Source organism: Lygodium microphyllum, chromosome 21, assembly GCF_053477565.2.
Source record: "Lygodium microphyllum isolate KBCC chromosome 21, Lygodium_microphyllum_v1.1.10, whole genome shotgun sequence".
Classification (NCBI taxonomy): domain Eukaryota; kingdom Viridiplantae; phylum Streptophyta; class Polypodiopsida; order Schizaeales; family Lygodiaceae; genus Lygodium; species Lygodium microphyllum.
In genome coordinates, this window is record NC_141155.1 from 135,222,022 (window position 1) to 135,248,479 (window position 26,458).

General features: G+C 44.3%; 1 protein-coding gene across 1 annotated transcript; it reads left to right on the forward strand.

The window, feature by feature from the left end:
* The first annotated feature begins 22,704 nt into the window (after window positions 1-22,704).
* On the forward strand, window positions 22,705-23,937 carry PEX7 (peroxin 7). Its single transcript, XM_087662204.1, has one exon. It carries the CDS (start codon window positions 22,839-22,841, stop codon window positions 23,787-23,789), a length of 951 nt encoding a protein of 316 aa, XP_087518330.1. The 5' UTR covers window positions 22,705-22,838; the 3' UTR covers window positions 23,790-23,937.
* The last annotated feature ends 2,521 nt before the right edge of the window (window positions 23,938-26,458 follow it).

Here is a 26,458-nt window from a genome sequence, read left to right on the forward strand (position 1 = left end):
TTTGTGCATTTCCAAAGTGATAAGCCTAAAGACATATTGCTTAAGGGTTAAAATACGAAATTGTTAAGTGCATCCTTGATTGGCAATGAAAGAACAAGCGTATCTTGCATTTAGTCAATAACCTCCTTGTTATGACTTGCATGAGAAAATTGTTAACGTCCGTTGCACGGCATGAAAATGAAACCATGACATTGCATGTTGCTTGCAAAGACGCTTGTAGAATGGATTAAGATTGCATGGTACATATTCGTCATGCATGAACTTCATTCATCGAAGTTGTATCTAGAAATGGTTGCATGTCACATATTCGTGATGCATGAACTTCATTTATCGGAGTTGCATCTAGGAAAGGTTGCATATCATATTAAAGCCTGAAATTCAATTGCATTAAACGAAAGGTTGTAGGCATAGTTCCTTGATGTAAATCTTTGTAGGTTTTATGCAAGTTATTCTCCAAATTGTCATTCATCATGACTTTAGCAAGAAAAGAAAAGGGTTACTACGAACCTTATAGAGCATAGAAGTAATGAATCACATATTTACACATAATGTGATGTCTTGCAACTATTTACACCTTTAGATCAAGTTTAGCATCTCTAAGAAAGGATCGTTCCTTGTCGCAAGACAAGTAGACCAGTTAAGCTAAACCCCTTGTAATGTTATAACCCTCAAGGGACTCGAAAAAGCATAACTAGTCGATACAATGAACACCTCAAGTGCTAGCTAGGGCTTAGCACGTTAGAAATTCTGCCTAGTATCGCACTTGGTCGCCAAGTCGAGACCCTCAATCCCAAAGGTCCTACCCACATTCACGGAATGGTTGGGTTAAGTGAATGCCCATACACTAACAATCTAGGGTTTTTACCCTAAGGATCGAACGACCTAATACTAAAATTCCGATTGAGCCTAGAAACCCTAGGCCCAAACATTATTGGCCTAGCAAGGTCAAGATTGCGTTGGGTAAGAAGACACCCCAAACATTACGTCTTGACTAAACATATTTCTTGACTAAGAAACACCGATTTGATGGGAAAGATGATCCCGCAAGTCAAATGCAACTCCTATGCAACAAGTTGCAACGTCACATGGTTTTGTGTTAAATCACAAAGTAGAGTTGCCACTCCTTAGAACAAGGTTGGCAAGTTCTAGCGCAAGTCTAACTTGCAAGAGGATGAGTAATCCTGCTACTGATTTGCCAAGTTAGGGTAACAAGCAATTGACAAATCAAGTCAGAGCGACATCGTCGCCAAGATTTACTGTCTTAACTTAAGAAACCTAAGGTGTTGATTAATTTGGGTTGACAGGATATGACCCTAACCCAAGGACAGAAGGGTAAACAAACAAACCCTTGAGGATCTTGGCAAGTCACAATTGATCCCGGATCGAATGCTGGATGCATTCGGAGAGAAGGATTCACTCCTTAGCATTTGGCCAAGTAAAATGACCACTGGATTGATTGTGTTTTTACAATTTAGGAGCACTGTTTGTATTGCTTTGCTCAAAGAATCTAAGGATGGAAAATTGAATAATGCTTCAGGTTGAAGGCCTGAGGGAGAGGTAGCATCAGTTACCCCCGACTGTCTGCCTGACCCTAACCAAGGGGGTTGTTAGCCGTGCCGGAAACATGGACCGAACCTGCCACGAGAGATCTTTCTGTTGGGCGCTACTTGGAGCAGGAGGACGCTTGGGTGCCAGTGGGGGCTTTGGCCGTAAATCCCTTTCCTTTCGGGTCCTGCACAAGAGGCCGAACATGACTCATGATTGGATCTCGAGGCCCGCATACTAGTCTACGGGTGGAATCTTGGATTAGTAATCCCTAAGGATTGCTGGATTGCCTTCGGGCAAATTATGGATTACCTGCGGGCAGATTATGGATTAGCCTAGGGGTTGGATTATATGATGTATTCCAAAGATAAAATAAGATCAATTGTTGTAAAGGAACTTGTTTGAGATTGCTTTTCTATGTCAGTGCTAAGATTACGTGAAGGAACCAGTGACTAAAAGGCTAATTAAGGAAGCTGTTTTACGTGTGTCCAACTAAATATGGTAGGTAATTAGACAACTAAAGCAATCCTGAGGAAAGTGTGGTGGATGTGGCCATGGGTCCGTCCTACGGATGGGTGATCCCGGTTGGCCGTGAACTTTTCTCAAACGAAATCAACAACGGGGAACTCTTCTCGAAGGAAATGAACAATAAGGAATGATGACCTAGAGTCAAGGTTACTAGAACCCCGATTTATGCTGTTTTAGGGGAACGGAATGGGACTATGCCTTATGGGCAGAGAGGTCGAGCTATGCATCCCTCTCGTTTCCCATTCTCCTTGAACCAAGTGCAACATGATGTTAACCCTCAAATGAACGAAGGTGGAAAATCCGGAAAAGCTAAAGCAAAAGACAAAGAAAAAGGCCAAGGCAAAGAGAAACGGAAGACAAAGATGCACAAGGAGAAGAGTCCTAAATAAGGGAGAAAGGCGCACAAGGAAAAGCGCAAGTCAAAACTTTTGTAAAAGAGTGCAAGCGCATGATGGTTTAATTCAAGGAGCGCCGGGCTCTCACCCGTGCAATTTGTAAATGTAGATGGGCAGTGGAAAAGAAGCTAGGAAGATAGAAGGACAATGGGAAAAATGGCCTAGGCTACGGCCGACCATGTAAAAAGGGAAAAAGGGGATGACTGCCCAAAAGGGATTTAGGGTTTTGTATATAAAGTTGAAAAGTGAATGAGAAGCTCGTTCTTGTGTGTAGCCAAAAGTAGCTCTCCTCTTCTTCTTCTTCTTCTTATTCTTGCTTGCTTGAGCTTGTGCTTGAGAGAGGGAGTGTGAGAGTGTGAGAGAGTGAGTGTGTGAGGGTGAGGGACTAGGAAGGAGAAGCTCTCCATCTTCTCCTCTCTTCTTCTCTTCTCTTCTCTTCTCTTCTCTTATCTTGCTCGCGGACATGGAGCTTGGAGTGCGGAGCTTGAGGATGGAGCTTGCTTGAAGCTTGCACTTGGATCATGGAGCTACCGGAGTGCGCGAGAGAGAAGGTAACTCGAACGGCATCAAGGTAAGCTCACTACACCCGTAAGGTAGGCATTGCGCGTCGGCTATGTGAGAGGTAGCCATTAGTGCTCGGCTTGGAACGCTTGAAACAATAAGCGGTCCGAGGGTCTCGGTGGTTGAGTGAAAGCTCCCACATTTTGGTTCCGTTGCCGGGACCAATGGATTCAAGCCTTGAGCGCTTGCGCGCTTCGAATCGAGCATTGGAGGAGGGTTTTCCCCGAACCGGTGCTTGAGGTAGATAGGTAGGAAGCGAGGGGGTTGAAGAGGGTATTCGATCTCCTTGGCAAGTAGATTTTTTGCTTTCTTGAGATTTATGTTGTGGAATGGAGTAGTGTAGGTATTTATTTTGGGATTTGGATGCACTTAGGATAGGAAAAAACAAAGAAAAAACAAGCGAACAGTAAGGTTTTCTGTTGCTGTATAACAGGCTAAAACAGGGAAATAGGAGACCAGATTCAAGTTTCTGGGTGAGATAGGGACAAGGAACTAGCTGTAAGGTTGTGCAGCGCTGGGAAAGGGCCTTAAGAGGCCTGGGAGGCCAGGACAAACCTCATTTCCTTGGTTGGCCTTGTGTGAGAGAGAGAGCTTCTGGTTCACAGGACGAGGAAGCGCTACCCCGATTTCTAGGCGCCAGCAATTCGTACTGCTCCAGGTGAGTCTGGTGTTTTCCAATAAGTGCTCTAATCAAATCTAGGAAGTCTGTGGTGATTGTGTGCAGCAGACAGTAAGGAGGGGTCAAACGCGCCGGAATCACGGCTCAAACGCACGGGAATCGCGCCCGCCGTCGACGCAGTCGGACCAACTCATAGTGGTCCGATTCCCAGAATCGAACCACTCGAGTTCTGGAGTCGGACTGTCCCACTTCCAGAATCGGACCGTCCAACTGAGAGTGAGTCGGACCAGTCTGGTCCGATTCCCAGAATCGGACCAGCCCGATCGGACGTGCCACGTGGCACTCGGACCACTCAAATTCGGACCAACCTGTCCAACTTAGACACTCGGACACTCGGACCAGTTCGAAATCAGACCAGCCAGAATCGGACCACCCTGTTCAGTCCGATTCCCAGAATCGGACCACTTTGAAAATCGGACCACTTTTTGATCTGACTCCTACATGACCAAAATCGAACCACTGGTCCGATCGGACCAACCCAAAATCAGACGTCCGATTCTGATAATCGGACTCCTGAAAATCAGACATCTGAGAATCGGACAGAAAACTGTCAAAATCGGACAGGTATCTAGAACACAAATTCTGACGCATCTAAACCCCAAGATTGACCCCAAAGACCACGTAGAGCTAAAGGCACATCACAGATCCTCACTGGGCTAAAATTTAGAACACGTAGTTCAAATTTGGCTATAAACGGTCCTCCAAATTGCATATGCTGCTACCGTAACGGCCCTGCGGGTCGGGGGGGATTGCCCCCCCCCGGACCCCCATAGAGGGGGGCTCTGCCCCCTCCGCACCTCCCCCAAGTAGGTTGGAGAGAAAACGTGCGCCGTGACAAGTCCTCCAAAGTGGACCCTAGTGTAGTAAGGGCTCTATACGAGCATGGATTCTCACTTGCAAAAGAACAACCAAAAGCCCATACCCAAACAGAGAGAAACAGAGACCCTAGAACATCAAAGGGCCAATCTAGCCATCAAGGGCAAAAAGGCCACACCACAAGAACACAAAGACACTGTATTCATGCCATGTCTAGTCCTAGCGAAATGCAACATCAGCAAGCTACAAATGCCAAGATGACTAGACATGACACTCTTGATGAGAGATGTACCCTGAGCAACACTGCAGAGACAACCCAAGACATTGGTGGAGAATCCACGTCTGGTCATGCAAGTGGGGACTCAAGGACATCTGTTAGAAGGCTTAAATTTACAAGCCATGACCCGGAAGATGAAGATATAGTACCACCTGCTTATCTTAGGGTCAAACTCACTGCAAAAAGAGAGCATACTATTGATGCTCTGATTGATGAAGGAGCAGATTTTAACATCTTGACCTATGAGTCATGGACCCTACTAGGCCAACCAGAGCTCATACCGACTAGTGCAACTCTTAGCCCTTATGGGGGACACCCACAAGCACTCATAGGGAAGTGTAAAATCCTTGTGACAATTGAAATGGAAAGCTTGCCTATCCTATTTCATGTTCCTCCAAATAGTGCTAGCTACGGGAAAGAAACCCTCCTAGGTAGACCCTTCAAAAGGGCGACCAAGTGTGAGGCCGACTATGTAGCACAGAGGATACACCTGACACTATCGAGTGTGAGGATAGTCACAACATTTAGCAAGGGTGACCTCATCAAACCTCGAGGAAAAGGCAAGCAAGGTGCTGACGTAATAGTCAAGCCTACTAACGAGAGCAAGGACTTGTTGGAAAAACTGATACAAGCATAGGTCGAACAACAAGAACCAGTGAGTGAGGCCAGACCTGAAAAGAGGTCAAGAGACAATGCCAAAGACGGGCTCTGGACTTACAAATATCGTAGAAGACCCCAAAAGAAGCCCAAGCCTTATAGACGCAGGCATCGATGGAAGGCCAATACAACACCGCAATGGATATCCAAGGCGTTGCTTCGTGCTCAAGGGTATTATGCAGGCAATCATTGGATTTGGATACCCAAACTCCCTGCTAAGCCACCCCTATCAGAAGCCCAAATTATGTCCAAAGCAAAGAGGCGTAGGAGGAAAACTAAACGAAAGGCCAAGTTTCAAACCAAAAATATTGGAGTGATCGAGCCCCTCACTACTGAAATCAAGAAACCAAACATGGCCTATCAAAAAGTAGATCCTTAGCCTGGTGTGCTTGACAAGCGGACATCAGATGTAGCCATTGAGCATGCACAAAAATCATTAGTGCCCAAGGAGCCGTTGATTTCCCAAGGGGAGAGCAAGCATCATAAGCACAACATTGCTCAAGGCAAGGCTGATCGCTCAACAAAGAAAATGGCACAATCGTCTAATAGCCTTGAGCAAATCATTCAGCCAGTGCTAAGTCCACCTAAGAGTCCTAGATCTCCTACATCCTCTTTTTCCAAACGGACACAGGAAGCACAACAGCGGTCGTCAATGGCGGCTACTCACTCCCAATCTCTATCTCCATCGAAGCTTCCAAATATCCAAGAGGGGGGACATGACACTAGACGTAGCTCTCGGCCCAAGGATATGCCTGTGCAACCCAATGTGACTAGATCAACTCATGTTCGGGTCGGTCTATACAGATGAGTGCTCAAAGGCCAACAAAAGACACAACCACTTCTGATCGCCCTAGGGACTTGACACCACAATCCACCAAGGGTAGCCAGGCCACTAAACTAGCTGCTACTACTTCCAATCAGGGATCACAGCAATCACAGCCCTTGGCCGTGGCAAGACCCCTTGCGGAACATGTCCTTAGTAGTTTACCTGTGGAGGAGGTGTCGCAACCAACTTCCTCGACAACTCCAGCACTTCCAAAGTGCCTAAAGCCTAGGCTGGAGGAGTTAAACACAAGGGAGTTGGCTGAAGAGCTAGACTCTCCGAAAAGGGAGGTAGTTGTGCTCTCACAACATAGCGAGGCTATTCAGCAAGCCACGGTCATGTCCCGTAAGGATACTCTAGAGAAGGAGAATGCTGAGGCCCAACCAAGCACATCAGCGGTCAACCTAGCCCAGGGTCCTGACCCGTTAGATGCACCTACGCTGACCAAGGAAAAGAGGAGAAAACAGCGAAAACAACAACTGTTTTGCAGGTAGTTGCAGACCCCAAGAACATTGGGACGAAGAGTGCTGGAGAGCTGATGAATAAAGCATCGAGTCCGTCCACCAATGAACCCATAGATGTCTCCCCTAATGGCGGTGAAACCTCAGACACATCCGTGTGCTCTGAAAAATCAAAGCAGTTGTTGCCATCAACAGTTACTTTCAACGCTCAATCCACTGACAATAGAACCCACATCGACCAATCAAGAGTGGATACAACACGGTCACAACAAGATGACGAACTCACACTAGTCACATCCAAGAAGAACCATAACGCAACAACGAAGCCTCTAGAGAAACATGGAAACCCCAAGGGCATGAGCAATCCCAATGTTGACCAATCTTGCTTATCTAGGCCTGAGCCCCCAGCTATGCTAAAGCCCAGGCAAACTCCTAGAACCTTGCATGAGATGGCAACCGAGCAAGCCCTCGCTGAACATAGAAGTTTCGCAGAATGCTTAACTGAGTTGGATGCTAAGCTCAAAGTGTTCGCATGTATCTACGTCCTTGCGGACATGGGCGCATGCCGTAAGGAGCAGCTTGAAGAATACTTGCCATTCCCCTTATCTTGGAAAGAGCAAGAACATCTTGACAAGCACTATAACAAGCTCTTACATGAACGTAGGCAACTCATCTCGGGCGAGGAAGCTGATGAGCTGTGCTTAACCGTCACGTTCAATGAAGTGCTCTGCCAACCGAATCTCATAGACATAGAGCAACTAAAGCGACTAACAGAGGGCCGAAGTCAATTTGAACAGCGTTGGTGTGAACACCGCGTTGCAATGGCCGAACTAGGGGCTCAGATCATGACAGTCTCTGAGGAGCGATTGGCCAAATGGCGGTCTCAAAGAGACCCAACCTATGTCGCACCAACTTCCCTACGAGTGCTAACTGCCATTCGGGGTAGGGACTTGGCTGAACCACCTAGCCAAGAAAACCCTCTGTTTGATAAGGTTCTCACAGCGGAGGAGTTATATGTTGCCAGTAGACTCGGACAAGGGTCCATGTTGCTCGACGTGGCAAAATATCTATTGGTACTAAGTAAGCTGCCACGAGTGCTGGATGCGTGTGCCACACTCCAGTACAACCCCGAGTTCTACAATTGGTTCTTATCCTCGTGAAGTGACATTATGTATATAAATAAACATTGATTCTTGTGTCACCTTGTAAAAACAATATCAACACACACAAGCAATGACAGTCAAGCGCAGGGAGAAGAGTTGGGTCTAACAGGCTAAGCTCCTCAAGTCCTCTTCTCATCACATAGTTAAAAGCCGTGTGACCATTCCACCTCCAAGTGAAGGGCATGCAACCCACATTACCACCATAGGAGGCCTTGACCAACAACACTGATGATGTAGACAGGGTGCAGTCCCTTTCTATACACCTTCTTCCCGTTTTGGTCTATCCTTCTAAGGATGTGCCCTGTCCCACTCCATGATAACCAGTCCACACAACTTAGCATAAGCCAATATCTGCTAATGGCTAGAGGCAAAATGAACATCATCATGGGGGCCATCCCTCTACGACAAACACTGCATGCCTCACCCCTCCCCTTCTTATATGCGCTTGAACTAAGATCCCTTCCATGCAAACAATTGTATCCTATATCTAGGTCTAACCCTTGGTTCGCACCTTGCAGGTCCCCCCCACAAGGAAAACATGGAGAGCCTAGGGCAGCTGGCATGCAAAGACGCTCTTCACAGACGACGGGAGCATGTGGTACGTGCCCCTCCACCGGTACGCTATGTACCCACCCTCAAGAGGTATGCCAAGAAGCGAGGCCCTAAGCGACACCATCCCGGACGAAGGCCGAAGAACCCCCGAGCCAAGAAAGTCGAGACTCGAAGAAACGTGCAGCATGTGGCAACGCCAATGGCACAAACCCCCAACATACGCTCGGGCACCAGATGCTCAAGGGCAGAAAAGGCGGCCCGGGATAGGGAAGAATTTAATGAGCTGTTTAAGGACATTTTGAAAACGGTCGCGGCCCGAGACTACACCATTCATGTCCCAGCCGACATGTTTCCTGCCCAACCTCACGGGAGCCCCGCACCAGCACTGCCCCGGTCGCCTAGCCAATCGGACTCACCCTGCCTAGTACCTATCGACTAAGCCCCTATGATGTACAAGTAGCTTGGCAAGTCATCATGCCAGAACTTTTTGTTTGTGATGAGTAAAGGGGCAAGATCCCCACTTGTACACATTTCCTTCACCTATCGTTAATGTATGGGACCTTAACAAGTAATGGGATAGGCATCATAGCATTCTGAAAAATTATGTCTTAACATAATTGCATTGGCCCGATGTACTTAACGCAAGCGAGAATATACTCTTACAAAGTGACAAGTGGATGCAGAATGACACAGGTCAAGGTCTAGAAGCGTTTAATATCCAAGTCACCACAAGACCACCAACCCCACAAGGAACCATTATGGAGGAAGTGACAGGATACCAAGAAACAAAAGCCATGACGGAAACACCACTGGATGAGAACCCAAGGACACCTTTGCAGTAAAAGCACATATTGCAACTGAGCATGGCCAAAGCATAATCATCGATTACCTCCTTCTTCTTGGCCAAACTCTATGTTCGAGCAGGAGCCACGCTCTCAACAAGGGTGAACGTCTCTTCATCATCCAAGATTCAACTCGCAAGATGCTCTACCCTTGTCCATGCACAGCTCACTCCAAGTGCTACCTCAATTGTTCAATGTCTCACATGTTACAAAGAGGTTTGCAAAATCTCAAGTGTATCTCTTCATCTCAACAATAGTTCCTCTAGCATCAAGGCTGGTGACACAATCATCTTTGTAATATCCATTCTTCATAGCCTTTGGATCCCAACATTTCTCAAATCCAAATGAAAGGCTAACAGCCTCAAAGTATGGCATTGATTATATTCATTTTTTCCACCACAAAAAAAAGGGAAAAAGAAAAAAAAACAAAGAAAAAGAGAAAAGAAAAAGAAATAAATAAAAAAAAGAAAAAAACCAAGAAAAAGAAAAAAAAAACACACACACATACAATCACAGCACCGTACCTAGGGGTCCTCAAATTAGGTACGTCCAGTGACCTTGGTCGGCTGGCTCCGTCCCTAATCCCCTAGCCCTTTGTACATCCCCCACAATTGTTCAGGACACATCAAGGGCACGACATACCTTGGGAGCTCGCCTTGCCTATGGTTAGACCTGTCACCCTGAACCACTTACACAATTCTTTTGCACTTCATCTCAATGCCATTACAATCAACAATGGTAAGCAAGGCATGAAAGACACTGGAAAAGTCAAGGCATGAAAGACACTGGAAAAGTACACCATACTTTTCAAGCACTACGAGTAGCCACTAGCTACCAAAAGCTAAGACATCACAAAGCTTAATTGTGTTGCATTGCCTTGACAAGACCACAAAGATGTCTCAAGCAATCTTTAAGTGTACTCCCCGTCTTCATCGACAAATTTTTCCATCAACTAAGCCCTTGCTTCACTGACCCATTGCTATACAAGGAACAAGGCCGACAGTCTTCTAACTAAGTAATATCTAAGTATACACAAGCACTCACATAATATCTGCACCAAAGTATATACACAGTTTGGGTCCTCAAGTGCAGGACAATACTCTCAGCTTGCTTAGAGTTCGACCTGTCTCCCAAACTAATTGCACTATCTCTTGTGCACAATAGAGAAGACTAGCACTACCCTTAGGGAGAGACCACATGAGAGGTTTTCAATTGCAGGTGTTGAAGACTCCAACGAAAGTGTCGTTCGCTCTTCATCAACACCCAACTCTGATATGCTTATACCTTCCCATTCGACAAGCCCGCAAAGAATCGTCATGTGCAGAATCCCCAACAAACCAACACTTGTGCTGGCCACCAATGCAAATCCCACAGAGAATAGCCCTACCACCAACTCCAACAACCTTTCACCAGCCACCTTGACCACCAACAGGCCCCCTGGACCTTCTGCCACACCACCACCAACACTCCTTCACGAAAACCACAGGCGTCCTTGTCACCCACGTCTTCGGTGCATGCTACACCCTGCTACCTACGACGGTGAGTGCCATGGGACTGGCACTCGTCTAGGAGGGGGGTAATGTTAACCCTCAAACGAACGAAGGTGAAAAATCCGGAAAAGCTAAAGCAAAAGACAAAGAAAAAGACCAAGGCAAAGAGAAACGGAAGACAAAGATGCACAAGGAGAAGAGTCCTAAATAAGGGAGAAAGGCGCACAAGGAAAAGCGCAAGTCAAAACTTTTGTAAAAGAGCGTAAGCGCATCATGGTTTAATTCAAGGAGCGCTGGGCTCTCACCCGTGCAATTTATAAATGTAGATAGGTGGTGGAAAAGAAGCTAGGAAGATAGAAGGACAATGGGAAAAAGAGCCTAGGCTACGGCCGGCCATGTAAAAAGGGGAAAAGGGGATGACCGCCCAAAAGGGATTTAGGGTTTTGTATATAAAGTTGAAAAGTGAATGAGAAGCTCATTCTAGTGTGTGGCCAAAAGTAGCTCTCCTCTTGTTCTTCTTCTTCTTCTTGTTCTTGCTTGCTTGAGCTTGTGCTTGAGAGAGGGAGTGTGAGAGTGTGAGGGAGTGAGTGTGTGAGGGTGAGGGACCGGGGAGGAGAAGCTCTCCATCTTCTCCTCTCTTCTTCTCTTCTCTTCTCTTCTCTTCTCTTCTCTTCTCTTCTCTTGCTCACGGACATGGAGCTTGGAGTGTGAAGCTTGAGGATGGAGCTTGCTTGAAGCTTGCACTTGGATCGTGGAGCTACCGGAGTGCGCGGGAGAGGAGGTAACTCGAACGGCATCAAGGTAAGCTCACTACACCCGTAAGGTAGGCATTGTGCGTCGGCTATGTGAGAGGTAGCCATTAGTGCTCGGCTTGGAACGCTTGAAACAATAAGTGGTCCGAGGGTCTCGGTGGTTGAGTGAAAGCTCCCACACATGAATACGCTTCGACCCTGGCATTTCTGCATAAATTAGTTCGCTTGGGGTTCGACGCTAGCTGCCGTTCTAGGAATTCGACCACTAGGAGAACCCTGATTCACGTCGATCTTAAGTGGGAACAGTCGGAATGCTTCCGCTTCGTGGTAGACTCGAGAAGACCTAGATCGCAAACCCCGTGACATTCCGTGGGAGTGCTGGGCGGCGCTTTCTGGACTCTCTTCTTGCCCGATGGGCTGTTAAGACGTGTCCTGCAAGTGAACAGGTGGACATGTTATAGTTGGTATCAGAGCGAACCAACGAGGAACTAATATCTATAAGAAGACTTAATAAGATGAAGTAAATCAAATGTTGCTGTAAAGAACATTTTCTTACTTATCGATGCTGTCTTGCAGAGTCATGAAGCATGGAACAGATTCTTGGTGTTCCAGGTCATGTTTATGACCACGATGCATGCTTCGGATTATCGACGGAGGATCGATATGATGAATATCCTAGACCACATCTACAATCCATCGCCCTTGTATATGGAACGGAGATGGATGGGTGTTTCAGGGATCTATTACATAGCTGCCCACCGACTTATGTACCTTCGAATCAACTTGAAAAGAATCAAGTGGATGGAGGACCTAAAGATCGTGAAGCTATTCATCTTTGTTGAGGCTCACGCAAACGCAACCCTACATGTCGGAGGTCGAAGGGTTAAGCAGAACAAGTATGTGTACAAGGAAGTGACCTGAATAATCCCTGCTGACAGAATCAAGGTGTTGGGATGTTATGAGAATAATAGGTACCAAAGGAAAGGATACCCTAATCTTCCAATGACCTATCGATTCATGAAAATCCATGACCCCAATCCATACTATTACCCAATTCCAGTAGCTGAATGTAACACAATCTTATTCTCCTCAAATTAATGTATCAGCTTATTCCATCTCCCCAAGAATGATTGTACTCGAAAGGGCTATGCCCATATGAATGGAATAAGACTTCTTTTTATTAATGATTGTCTTGACTGTGAGTATTGATAAATAAGTTAAGTGATTAGGTAACTTGGCTAAAAGATGAATTGGGCATGAAATGTAATGTGAGAAATGCTTAGCAAGTTTTAATGTAAAGAAACTTATTGCCCAAGTGCATCCTTAGGTGGAATTCCTACCGGGAGGAAAGTCGACTTCGGTCAGATTCGGGGTCATGAACCTAAGTATCCATGAGTGTTTGCTCGAAATGGATTAGCTTAAACCCAATGATGCCCACATTCATTGTGGAAGGGGTCAAGTTTTCTTTCGAAACTCTGAAAGGGAATTGGTCATAACTCAAGGAGAGGCCGGAAAGCCGAAAATTCAATTGGCCAAAACATCTCGGATAATAAAGGGAGTTAGAAAGGGAGTGCCTGTCTATTTGATTAAGCTCAATAAGCTAGATCAGAATCAGGAGTCTAGTGAAGAACCTTCATGGCTAAAGGAGTATGAGAACGTATTTCGTGAAGAGCTAACATAACTTCCACCTCAAAGGGAAGTTGATCATGAAATCAAGCTAGTGCCAGGAGCTGCACCAATTGCAAAGAGGCCGTATAGAATGTCCATCCCGGAAGCAATTGAGTTGAAGGAGCAACTCAAGAAACTGTTAGATCAAGGCTACATCTGTCTCAACAGTTCGCCATGGGGAGCTCCAGTGCTGTTCCAGAAGAAGAAGGATGGAACACTTCGACTATGTATTGATTACAGAGGGTTGAATCAATCAAACCATTAAGAACAAATATCCTATTCCAAGAATAGATGAACTTCTTGACCGTCTTCAAGGTGCGAAGAACTTCTCCAAGATTGATCTCAGGTCTAGATATTATCAGATAAGGATCAAGGAAGAAGATATCCCAAAGACGACATTCAACACAAGATATGGACATTTTGAGTTTCTAGTCATGTCATTCGGGCTGACGAATGCACCTGCCACCTTCAATAGGTTAATTCAGGATATATTTAGGCCATATCTTGATGGCTTTGTACTCATCTTCTTCGACGATATCCTAGTCTACTCCAAACAGGAAGAAGATCATGAACCCCAGCTTCGCATTGTCCTTGAGACAATGAGGGCACACAAGCTTTATGCCAAGAAGAAAAAGTGTGCATTCTTCAAATGACAGATTGAATATCTGGGATTCATTGTATCAGCGGAAGAAATCTCAGTAGACCCGACCAAAGTCAGAGATGTTCTGGAATGGCCAATACCAACAACTGTCAAAGAAATACACAATTTTCTTGGATTGATAGGATGGTACAGGGTCTTTATCAAAAACTATGCTTTGATTGCAGCACCGCTGACGGATCTACTAAAGAAGCAAACATCGATTGTATGGTCACCTGTTGAACAATCTAGCTTCGATAAACTAAACCAAAGCTTGGTATCAGCACCTATCCCGAAACTTTCGGACCTTAGTAAGGAGTTCGAAGTAGTAACTGATGCTAGCACGCTTGCCTTAGGATGTGTGCTTATGCAAGAAGGTCATCCTGTAGCATACTCTTCAAGAAAACTGAAGAGCTATGAGAAGAATTATGCTACCCATGATCTAGAGTTGTTAGCTATCATCCATGCTCTCAAGCTTTAGAGACACTACCTGTTGGGTAACAAGTTTACCCTAGTGACGGATCATAAAAGTCTTAAGTGGATCTTTACCCAGAATGAGCTCAACATGAGGCAACGTCGATGGATTGAAGTGCTGGAGGAATATCATTTTGAAATCAAATACCGGCCTGGAAAGGAGAATGTAGTTGCCGATGCACTCAGTCAAGGCATTTCTAAATTCTCTGATCCTGCAAGATCCATCAACAGCTAGATCTCTAGCCACAAAGGTATCCATGCCAAACAACCCAATACTTGAGCTAGCTAGAGAAGAAGCATGCCATGATCCAACCTATCAGAAGTTGCTAAGGGAGATCCCCATCAAGGATCAAGACCCGAAGCTACATGCAAAGTATTTAGAATTCTCTATCAACAATGGACTTGTCTACTATAGAATGAGATTATGTATACCGGAAAGCCAGTCACTCAAGCAAAATATACTTTGGGAAGCTCATGACTCCCCTTTTTTAGGACATCCTGGCTATGCCAAGACCCTCAATGTAGTTAGAAAGAGCTATTATTGGGAGAGGCTTAAAGGTGAGGTTCTCAAATATGTCATTGAATGTTTGTCTTGTCAATGCATTAAGGCTGAACATGTCAAAATGCCAAGGAAGTTGCAACCACTTGACATTGCCCAAATGAAATGGGAATTCATTAGTATGGATTTTGTTGTTGGCCTGTCCCAAGTTTAGGGAGGATACAACTCCATTATGGTTGTGGTGGATATGCTCACCAAGGTTGCACACCTTATCCCTATTAAGACAAACTATAAAGCCTCGGATATTGCAAGGTTATTTATTAAGGAGATATTCAAACTGCATGGGTTACCCAGAAGAATCATTAGTGATCATGATTCTCTCTTCACATCACACTTCTGGAGAGCTATCTTTGAAGCCATTGGGACTTAACTTTGTTTTAGTACAGCTTACCATCCCCAAACCGATGGTCAAATAGAGCAAGTCAACCAAGTCATTGAGGATATGCTAAGGGCACACTGCTACCGTGAACCAAAAAAGTGGATTCAATACTTCCCACTGGTGGAGTTTGCCTATAATACTTCTTACCAACAAAGCATTCAGATGACCACTTTTCAAGCATTGTATGGGCATGATTGTCGTAGTCCTTTAAACTTTTCAGATCCAACCTTGAGGGTTGAAGCTTAGATGCTGGAAAATATGGACGACCAAATGAAGTCAATAAGGCAGGACATCCAATCCACCAAGGATAGACAAAAGGCATACGCAGATTTGAAACGTCAAGATAGAACCTTCGCTGAAGGAGATATGGTCTTCATTCGCATATGCCCAAAGAAGAGTTCCCTATCCTTAGGTGAATGCAAGAAGCTAAGTCCAAGGTATTGTGGACCCTACAAGATTCTCAAGTGCCTAGGGCCTAATGCTTATAGACTTCAACTACCTGAGAACCTAAAGGTTCATAATGTATTCCACATCAATCTACTGAAGAAGTATGTACCTAACCCTAGCCATGTACTTGATGATCAACAAGTTGTAATGCCTAGCCAAGGAGTCCTTGAACTACGGCCTGACAAGATCTTAGATGTTAGGGAGAGACAATTGAGATCCAGAACCTTGAGAGAATGTCTCGTCCAGTGGAAAGATTATCCCGAGGAGGATGCCACTTGGATGGATGAAAGTACTCTCAACCAACAATACCCCCAGTTCTTCTCGAGATGAGGACATCTCGACTCTTCTAAGGGGGAGAGAATGTAATATTTCCACTCGAAATATTAAGATGACTATAAAACTCACACATCGTGCACAAAAGTAGTACAAAATAATCCCCCACATCAAATTATGTCGATGGCCAAGTGTTCCCTCCGCGCACCGTTTTAAATTCCGGCTCCACATTGTGCAAACTAAGGCCGAGCTTGAAGACTGAAAAGACACGTAAGAACACCCTTCTTGGAAAATAGGGACAATTGAATAATGGGTAAAATTTAGGGAAATTTTTTAATTAATTATCCCTCCCCTCAGCCGATGCATGGAAGGGGGAGAGGGAGTGTGTGGAGGAGTGAGTTAAGGAGGAGTGTGGTGTGGATGCATGAGGGAGGGGAGGCACGAATGCTTCCACGTGGTGGATCTTCCCCCCCTCCCTTACACTATATAACCTCCCCCTTAGCCTTGGGGGGGAGGCACGATCAGAGGAGGTTGCCGTGCTGTTGACGAAGGAGGAGAGAGGAGGATTTGGAGTGCCTGCTGCTGTGCATGCCACTGTTGGCTGCCATCCCGCCGCCACACAACGCCTTCTGCCGTTGAGTGCTGCACTGCAGCCGCCTACCGGCTGCCTTATCATCATAAACTCCCCCCCTCTTGTCGTTAATTTTTCCCCCAATCATTACCCCCTTCATGCTTTCTGTAAAAGGCAGAAGCTTCTAAGGATAAGGCCTCATAAGCCTTGTGCACGCGGCTTGTCCACGGTTGCTTATAACCCACATCCGTAAAAGGGTATTCCTGCGCAAGGGAGAAAGCAGGCAGACTTGGAGGCTGTTTTGGCAAAGCTCAGAGGAAGTTTGAAGATCGGGTAAAAGATCGCGGAGTTCAAATCATCAATGATGGCTCCAAAGCCAAAGTCGCAAGGCGCACGTGCGGAGGTGAAAGAACAAGTGTATCTTGCATTTAGTCAATAACCTCCTTGTTATGACTTGCATGAGAAAATTGTTAACGTCCGTTGCACGGCATGAAAATGAAACCATGGACATTGCATGTTGCTTGCGAAGACGCTTGTAGAATGGATTAAGGTTGCATGGTACATATTCGTCATGCATGAACTTCATTCATCGAAGTTGTATCTAGAAATGGTTGCATGTCACATATTCGTGATGCATGAACTTCATTTATCGGAGTTGCATCTAGGAAAGGTTGCACATCATATTAAAGCCTGAAATTCAATTGCATTAAACGAAAGGTTGTAGGCATAGTTCCTTGATGTAAATCTTTGTAGGTTTTATGCAAGTTATTCTCCAAATTGTCATTCATCATGACTTTAGCAAGAAAAGAAAAGGGTTACTACGAACCTTATAGAGCATAGAAGTAATGAATCACATATTTACACATAATGTGATGTCTTGCAACTATTTACACCTTTAGATCAAGTTTAGCATCTCTAAGAAAGGATCGTTCCTTGTCGCAAGACAAGTAGACCAGTTAAGCTAAACCCCTTGTAATGTTATAACCCTCAAGGGACTCGAAAAAGCATAACTAGTCGATACAATGAACACCTCAAGTGCTAGCTAGGGCTTAGCACGTTAGAAATTCTGCCTAGTATCGCACTTGGTCGCCAAGTCGAGACCCTCAATCCCAAAGGTCCTACCCACATTCACGGAATGGTTGGGTTAAGTGAATGCCCATACACTAACAATCTAGGGTTTTTACCCTAAGGATCGAACGACCTAATACTAAAATTCCGATTGAGCCTAGAAACCCTAGGCCCAAACATTATTGGCCTAGCAAGGTCAAGATTGCGTTGGGTAAGAAGACACCCCAAACATTACGTCTTGACTAAACATATTTCTTGACTAAGAAACACCGATTTGATGGGAAAGATGATCCCGCAAGTCAAATGCAACTCCTATGCAACAAGTTGCAACGTCACATGGTTTTGTGTTAAATCACAAAGTAGAGTTGCCCCACTCCTTAGAACAAGGTTGCTAGGTTCTAGCGCGCAAGTCTAACTTGCAAGAGGATGAGTAATCCTGCTACTGAGTTGCCAAATTAGGGTAACAAGCAATTGACAAATCAAGTCAGAGCGACATGGTCGCCAGGATTTACTGTCTTAACTTAAGAAACCTAAGGTGTTGATTAATTTGGGTTGACAGGGTATGACCCTAACCCAAGGACAAAAGGGTAAACAAACAAACCCTTGAGGATCTTGCCAAGTCACAATTAATCCCGGATCGAATGCTGGATACATTCGGAGAGAAGGATTCACTCTTTAGCAGTTGGCCAAGTAAAACGACCACTGGATTGATTGTGTTTTTACAGTTTAGGAGCACTATTTGTATTGCTTTGCTCAAAGAATCTAAGGATGGAAAATTGAATAATGCTTCAGGTTGAAGGCCTAGAGGGAGAGGCAGCATCAGTTACCCTCGACTGTCTGCCTGACCCTAACCAAGGGGGTTGTTAACCGTGCCGGGAACATGGACCGAACCTGCCGCGAGAGATCTCTTCGTTGGGCGCTACTTGGAGCAGGAGGACGCTTGGGTGCCAAAGGGGACTCTGGCTGTAAATCCCTTGCCTTCTGGGTCCTGCACAAGAGGCCGACGTGACTCGTGATTGGATCTCGAGGTCCGCATACTAGTCTACGGGCGGAATCTTGGATTAGTAATCCCTGTGGATTGTTGGATTGCCTTCGGGCGGATTATGGATTAGCCTATGGGTTGGATTATATGATGTATTCCAAAGATAAAATAAGATCAATTGTTGTAAAGGAACTTGTTTGACATTGCTTTTCTATGTCAGTGCTAAGATTACGTGAAGGAACCAGTGACTAAAAGGCTAATTAAGGAAGTTGTTTTATGCGTGTCCAACTAAATATGGTAGGTAATTAGACAACTAAAGCAACCCTGAGGAAAGTGCGGTGGATGTGGCCATGGGTCCATCTTACGGATGAGTGGTCCCGGTTGGCCGGGAACTTTTCTCGAACGAAATCAATAGCAATGAACTTTTCTGGAAGGAAATGAACAGTAAGGAACGATGACCTAGAGTCTAGGTTACTAGAACCCCGATTTATGTTGTTTTAGGGGAACAGAATGGGACTATGCCTTATGGGCAGAGAGGTCGAGCTTTGCATCCCTCTCGTTTCCCATTCTCCTTGAACCAAGTGCAGCATGAATCCGCTTCGACCCTAACGTTTCTGCGTCGACGCTAGCTGTCGTTCTAGGAATTTGACCACTAAGAGAACCCTGATTCAGGTCGGTCCTAAATGGGAATGGCCGGAATGCTTCCGCTTCGTCGTAGACTCGGGAAGACCTAGATCGCAAACCCCGTGACATTCTGTGGGAGTGCCAGGCGGCGCTTTTTGAACTCTCTTCCCGATGGGCTGCTAACACATGTCCTGCAAGTGAATAGGTGGATACATTACAAATATGCATATAACACATCAGAACAACGTAGGGTTTCTGAATCCATGGAGGGAATGTTGAATGAGGGACAAAGAATTGCCTTTAGTGCAATTATGGATGTTGTTGGCACAGATACTGGGGATATATTCTTTTTGGATGGCCCTGGTGGGTTTGGGAAGACTTTCCTGTATAAATGTTTTCTTGCGAAGGTGCGTAGTGGCAGCCATATAGCGTTGGCAACAGCATCATGTGGCATTGCTACCTTGCTTTTACCAGGTGGTCGTACAGCTCACTCACGGTTTAAAATCTCAATAGAATTAAATAATCGATTCACTTGCAATATTCTTGTTCAAAGTGACCTTGCTCGGTTATTGAGACAGTCAAGCCTTATTTTGTGGGATGAGACTCCTATGACCCATCGATATGCCTTTGAAGAGGTTGATAGAACTCTAAGAGATGTTATGAGTTGTGATAAGCCATTTGGTAGAAAAAAAAAATGTTTAGAGGGGATTTTAGGCAGGTCTTGCCGGTTGTGGTAAAGGGGACCATGATGATATTATTAATGCTGCATTATGTTACTCTGATTTGTGGCATTACATAAGGGTACTAAGGCTATTTGGGAATATGCGAGTGTCAACAACTAGTAGTGTAGTGGACAATGGGTTCATCTGTTGGATTCAAGAAATAGGGGATGGAGTGGGTATTAACGAAAGTTGTGATAAGTTATGTGTTCCACCTAGCATGGTATTAAAAGGGCAGTCTATCAAAACCTTGATTGATAGTGTGTACAGTGACATATCCAATGTGGGTGACTACACATCATATTTTAGTGAGCGGGCTATACTCACCTCGCAGAATACAGAGGTGGCTACTTTGAATGATCATGCAATGCAACTGATGCTAGGGGAGGTCAGATAGTATTATAGTGTAGATTTGATTGCAAAGACTAACGACTTAATTTTATACTCTGTTGAGTATTTAAATACATTGGACCTTGGAGGTGGATTCCCTCCTCATTTATTATTGTTGAAGATAAATGCACCTATCATTCTTCTTAGAAATCTAAACCCAGGAAGGGGTATGTGTAATGGTACATGGTTAATATGTAGAGCTTTCAATATGAAAGTGATAGATGCTGAGATAATAACGGGGACAAATGTGGGCGAATGAGGTTTTATTCCCCGGATTTTTTTTATTTCGAATGCTACACAATTACCATTTACTATGAAATGAAGACAGTTCCCTATCCGGTTGGCATTCGCTATGACAATCAACAAGTCGCAAGGGTAGACTTTGTCCATTATTGGGCTTTATCTAAAGGCGGCAGTATTTACACATGGTCAGCTATGTGTTGCATTTTCAAGGGTAAAAACTTTGCATGGTGTGAAAGTTCTACTAGGTGAATAGGATGGGGATATGGCCACAAACATTGTATACAAGGATGTTCTTCGAAAGGTGCAATAATGTGCATTACTTTCTTTGTGAGATGTAGTTATTGACAACCATGTAGGGACACTGGTTTTGGGTATATGTGAATTGCTCTCTGTGCCCTGTTTGGTTGGAATATACTCTCTTGGAAGTCAACATGCTTTATATTTCGCTATTTATTTAACTTTTGCAAATGCCTACCCTAGAGTGGCACTATTACTCAGCTTCTGACTATCAAAAGGAGCTACAATGTACGTTGTGCACAGTAACGAGTGATGATATCATAAGAAGGACACTTGCAAGGGTCATCGAGCGTTTATATGATGATGTTAATATTGACATCAAGCTCCCAGTTTTTATTGAAGTTGTACATTGTGGATACACACAATGCTTTCATGTGCATATATACGAGGTTGACCATAAGAAGAGATTTCAACGCTCTCATACACTGATAAGATACCAAGGCATTGGTTTAAATATAGATTCAAGGATTTGGGTTGTTTTGTGACACTGCATTAATGTTTGTTAGTACCTATGGAATGGTTCACAAATATTCGATCAAGTATTATTATTGTTGGGATGAAATTATCTTTGTTAGTTCTTCCACGTGCTTATATTGTAATTTTTGTTCTAATGCAGGTGGTAAAGAGAGAGGTAGGACTATTGCATCACCCATGCGATTACCAATGAAAATTGTGGGATCATTCACTGCTTCACCTTCGCATGTTTTACTCAAGGAGGAAGATTTTGTTAAAGATTCCTCAAAGAAGAGGAAGCTTTCTTTCTATTAGGCATCTTGGAGACATAGTCTCTTTTTGTTGACATCAGCCATTTGCCTATGGTGCTTGAAAATACTCGGGTGCCTTATACTTGGCCTTTGTGGCTTCATTTTGACTAGGTCTCTTATAGAAATTCTTTTTGTAGTACATGGTCTTTTTCTCGATTATGACCCGTTTCAGTATAATATTATTATTCCATGTACTTATATTGTGATTTTTGTTCTAATGTAAGTGGTAAAGAGAGAGGTAGGACTATTGCATCGCCCATGAGATTACCAATGGAAACTATGGGATCATTCCATTCTTTGCCTTCACATGTTTGTAAGAAGGAGGAAGATTTTGTTAATGATTACTCAAAGAAGAGGAAGCTTTCTTTCTATTAGGCATCTTGGAGATATTGTCTTTTTTTGTTGGCATCGGTCATTTGCCTATGGTGCTTGAAAACACTCGCGTGCCTTATACTTAGCCTTTGTGGCTTCATTTTGACTAGGTCTCTAATAGAAATTCTTTTCGTGGTACTTGGTCTCTATGTCGATTATGACCCGTTTTGGTCTAATGTTGTTGTTTCCTTTTTTTCACACAAAGCAATCATGTGATTCTTTACATTGATGTCTAGAGAGGAAAGTTTATAAGTATGGTGCATGGAAGAGATTATTTCTATGTTACAACTTTTATAAACTACTTTTAGTTTTAAGTTTTGTGTGAGAGAGAGAGAGAGATACTGAGAGAGGGTGCTTAGAGAGAATTGAAGAGAGAGAGAGAGAGAGAAAGAGAGATTGTATGTGTGTAAGAGAGAAAAAGAGGAGAAATGGATTATTGAACGAAGTTGTGTGCGATAGCACGGCAACTTCCGCTTCACACGCTAGTCATACAACAAAAAACATGCTCTGAAACCCTAGTGAACGCCGACATGAAACACGGGGAGAATGTAGAGGAAAAGCGTCTAATTATAATGAAGGGCAAATTGACAATATTACCGGGTTAAAAACAAACGCAGGATATTACCGGAGAATCTAGACCAAGAGCGTCTAGTTGTAATGAAGGAGAAAACTACAATATTACCGGGGGAAAAACAAACGCAGGATATTACGGGGAGGGAAAAATTAAAGAAAAAACAAGCGAGCGTGAGCCGGCAGCAACAGCGGGAGAGCAGGAGACGGACGGGAGACGGGATTTACCAAGCATCGGCACCAGTATCAGCATCATCATAATGCCTCTGTTTAAGACGCAGGGCTTCAATGGCTGCTCTGTCAAATTCAGCCCCTTCCTGGAGACTCGGCTGGCCGTGTCCACCTCCCAGAATTTCGGCCTCGTCGGGAATGGCAGGCAGTTCGTGCTGGAGCTCAGCCCTAACGGCATCCTCGAGCTCTGCCACTTCGATTCGCAGGACAGCATCTATGACTGCGCGTGGTCCGAGGACAATGAGAATGTCTTGGTCTCCGCCTGCGGCGATGGCTCTGTCAAGATCTGGGACACAAACCTCCCGCCAGTGGCTAACCCTATCAGAAGCCTGCACGAGCATGCCCACGAGGTCCAGTCGGTGGAATGGAACCCGGTCCGCAAAGATTGCTTCTTGAGTTCATCTTGGGATGACACTGTCAAGCTCTGGACTATTGACCGGCCGCAGTCCTTGAGAACCTTCAGCGAACATACGTACTGCATCTACATGGCCGTCTGGAACCCCCGGCATGCTGACGTCTTTGCCTCGGCTTCTGGTGATTGCACAGTGCGCATTTGGGATGTTCGGGATCCGCAGTCTGTTCTTGTCATTCCCGCCCATGATCAGGAGATTCTGGGCTGCGATTGGAACAAGTACAATGAATCTGTGCTGGTTACAGGGGCCATCGATAAGTCCATCCGAGTATGGGATGTCAGAAACTTTCGGCAGCCTCTCACTGCAATGCAGGGCCACAGTTATGCAGTTAAGAGGGTCAAGTTTTCTCCTTTCCATGAGAATTTGATTGCCTCTTGCTCTTATGACATGACTCTGTGTGTGTGGGATTATCAAGCTGCTGAAGATGCTCTGCTTGCGAGATACGATCATCACTCAGAGTTTGTCCTAGGTCTGGACTTGAGTGTTCTTGTGGATGGACTTATAGCCAGCACTGCTTGGGATGAATGTGTATATGTTTGGCAACATGGCATGGACCCAAGAGCGTGACATGAGGTCCAGATGTCAATATCTGAGATGAGGCAGGAAGTTTCAAATTGTAAAAAAGGTTCTTTTGGATATACAAGTCTTATTCAAGAAGCCTTCACAACTTGTCATTATGAGCGTGGAGTAATAAATTATTTAGCATTCTCAGCAACTCAGATTTTGAAGCTTTCTCATTGTCACTTGGCAGATGTATCATAATTTGGGTATTCACGATTATGAAGTGGACTCATTGTCACTTGACAGATGCATCAAGATTTGGGCATTCATGATTTTGTGTTGCAGGAGTTGTCGTGGTGTTTGTGTGGATGTTATATGATCTATTTACTCTTGGTTTCTGTTTACTCTGCCAGACAGGAATCAAATAGGTAGAGCATACGCAAATATGGAATGCTCAGATTTTTAAAATAGCGCACATCTTTTAAGCGTCACCTCTTGAGTACACTATTTATAACATTTGCTTTTCAATCCATGTTGTCGACGATATGCCTCCCACGCTGTATATACAAGAGCGATGGTATTTGCTAGGTATTTCCATTCACTCTGCTAGTCAGGAATCAAATAGGTAAAGCATACCCAAATATGGAATGCTCAGATTTTTTTTCTGTAACGCACTTCTTTTAAAAGTAATCTCTCGAGTACACTATTTATAATATTTGCTTTTTAATCCATGTTGTCGATGATATGCCTCTCATGCTGTATATACCTGAGCGATGGTATTTGCTATGTTTTTTTTAAAAAAGTGAATGAGATGTAAAAGTTATTACTGTTAACAGACTTGCACACTCTATGGTGTACGATTTGGAAAGAGAGGTGACAAGAATGAGACTTCTTAGATGCTACATAGAAGGATCTAAGGCTGCAAGCAATAATGGTCCGGGCTTGATTAAGGCAGGAGAGATACAGATAATTGATGAACTAAATTTCCACCTTGGATAGGTACCAGGGGGGGGTGGGATTAGAAGAGTTAGCCTTGGTAAAGGTCATGGAAGTTCCTAAGGGTTCATTGTGTTTCATGGAGAGGTCCTATGAATGTCTCACGAGGTCCAATGAATGTCTCAGTGTCCCCCATGTTGGCACCATCTGAAGAGGGGCAAGGTTGTAGCAGTGATTTGGGATTGCTCTTATCCAACAGCATTTCTGCAACAGCTGAAGGAGAAGGTCCATCTTTCTGAAGGGTTTTCATGGTATAGTTCCATAGTATGTTGACATAAAAATTTAAACTGGTTGCAATATGGTTATTGAAATTCATCAGCATCCTTGTTGAAACTGCTGCAGGTTGGCAGTGATAGTTGCTACAATGATAGGGATACAACTGATGGTTGTTTGCATTATTGCTCATCAGATGAGGTCATCAGTAAGTCTTTCCATACATATCCATAGAGAGTTTGCTTTTCACAGCCTAGTATTGTTTCTTAGACTGTGATACACATGCATTCTATGCTAGTCTTTGTACCCTGTCCTAGAATGATCTTGGGTCATGTATGTGCACAATGATAAGCATCCAGGAGAACAGAACAGTAAACTGGCAATCATGTTTTTTGTTGCTTGCAGCTAATTAGACTAGATTTGAAGGAGAAAATAATGCTGAAATCAAGGACAGTGTCAGGTTATGTCTAACTTTAGAGCACACGTTTCAAAGAAAGCATGTTTCTGAAGTAGTCTGCATTGCATTGTGTAAGGAGGGTGTATAGTTGGCTGCTTCTCTGGAGCAGGTCAATGGGCCAGGAGGTAGGCCATGAGTGCACGTGCTGGAAAGGGGGGCATCAGCATCTATATGGCAAAAGCGTGGCTACTGTTCTGGTTAAAACTTAAGAGTGATGGTGCCATCATCTTTCAATGTCATATGTTTTGCTCTTATCCATCAACAGTGGTATGGTTGCTACTTGATTAAACGTGGAAAAACTGTGTTTGGGCCTATGGTAAAGAGCTCCTCAGTTTTACTTGTTGCTGCACTTGGCATTGTTGAAAGTTTGTTGCTTGGGTGTTCAACTAGCACTGGCACAAGACAGAAAACGACCAGCACAGTGCAATGCTACAGTGCGTAGTGCATGCTTGCTGTTTAGTTGCGGGGCTGTTGCCCAGCTATTGGACGGTCTAATGTACTTCGATGATGTTCTGGTCTACAAGTAGAATTTTCCATTCATTTATTATGGGGATAAAAGCCTTCTGTCAACATTTTCATGACAAGATTGTCAGAGAGGGGTTGCTCAGAAGAGCTTATGCATTAGCAATGCTTTGGTGTTATGTGCATGTTTTGGTGGACATCTATTGCAACTTTTGTTTTTCGTGCAGAAGTACGGAAAGTGTTTGATGAGTTGTGGGTTCCATTGATATCAAGTTATGCTTGACAATGAACCTAGTCATCAAGCACTGAAGTTTTTCAAGCAACTGCAACAAGAGGGCATGATACTACCCAACTCTGTTGTTGATTCATATGCTTGCAGTTTGAAGGCGTGCTGCAATGCACATTTAGATAGTTGCCTTGATTTACATGCTGATATTGTAAAAATGGATTTGAAAATGAGCTTTTTGTGAGCACAAATATGGTTCCTTTGCAGACACACAGAAATAGTTTGCTCACTTGATTGTACAGGACACGATCTCTCGGATACCATTGGTTGCATGGTATGCTGAATATGGATCCTTTTTGGGATGCTGTATTGTGGAATGCA

Coding starts and splice junctions, on each gene's coding strand:
- PEX7 (XM_087662204.1), top strand. CDS start 22,839: ATGCCTCTGTTTAAGACGCAGGGCTTCAATGGCTGCTCTGTCAAATTC.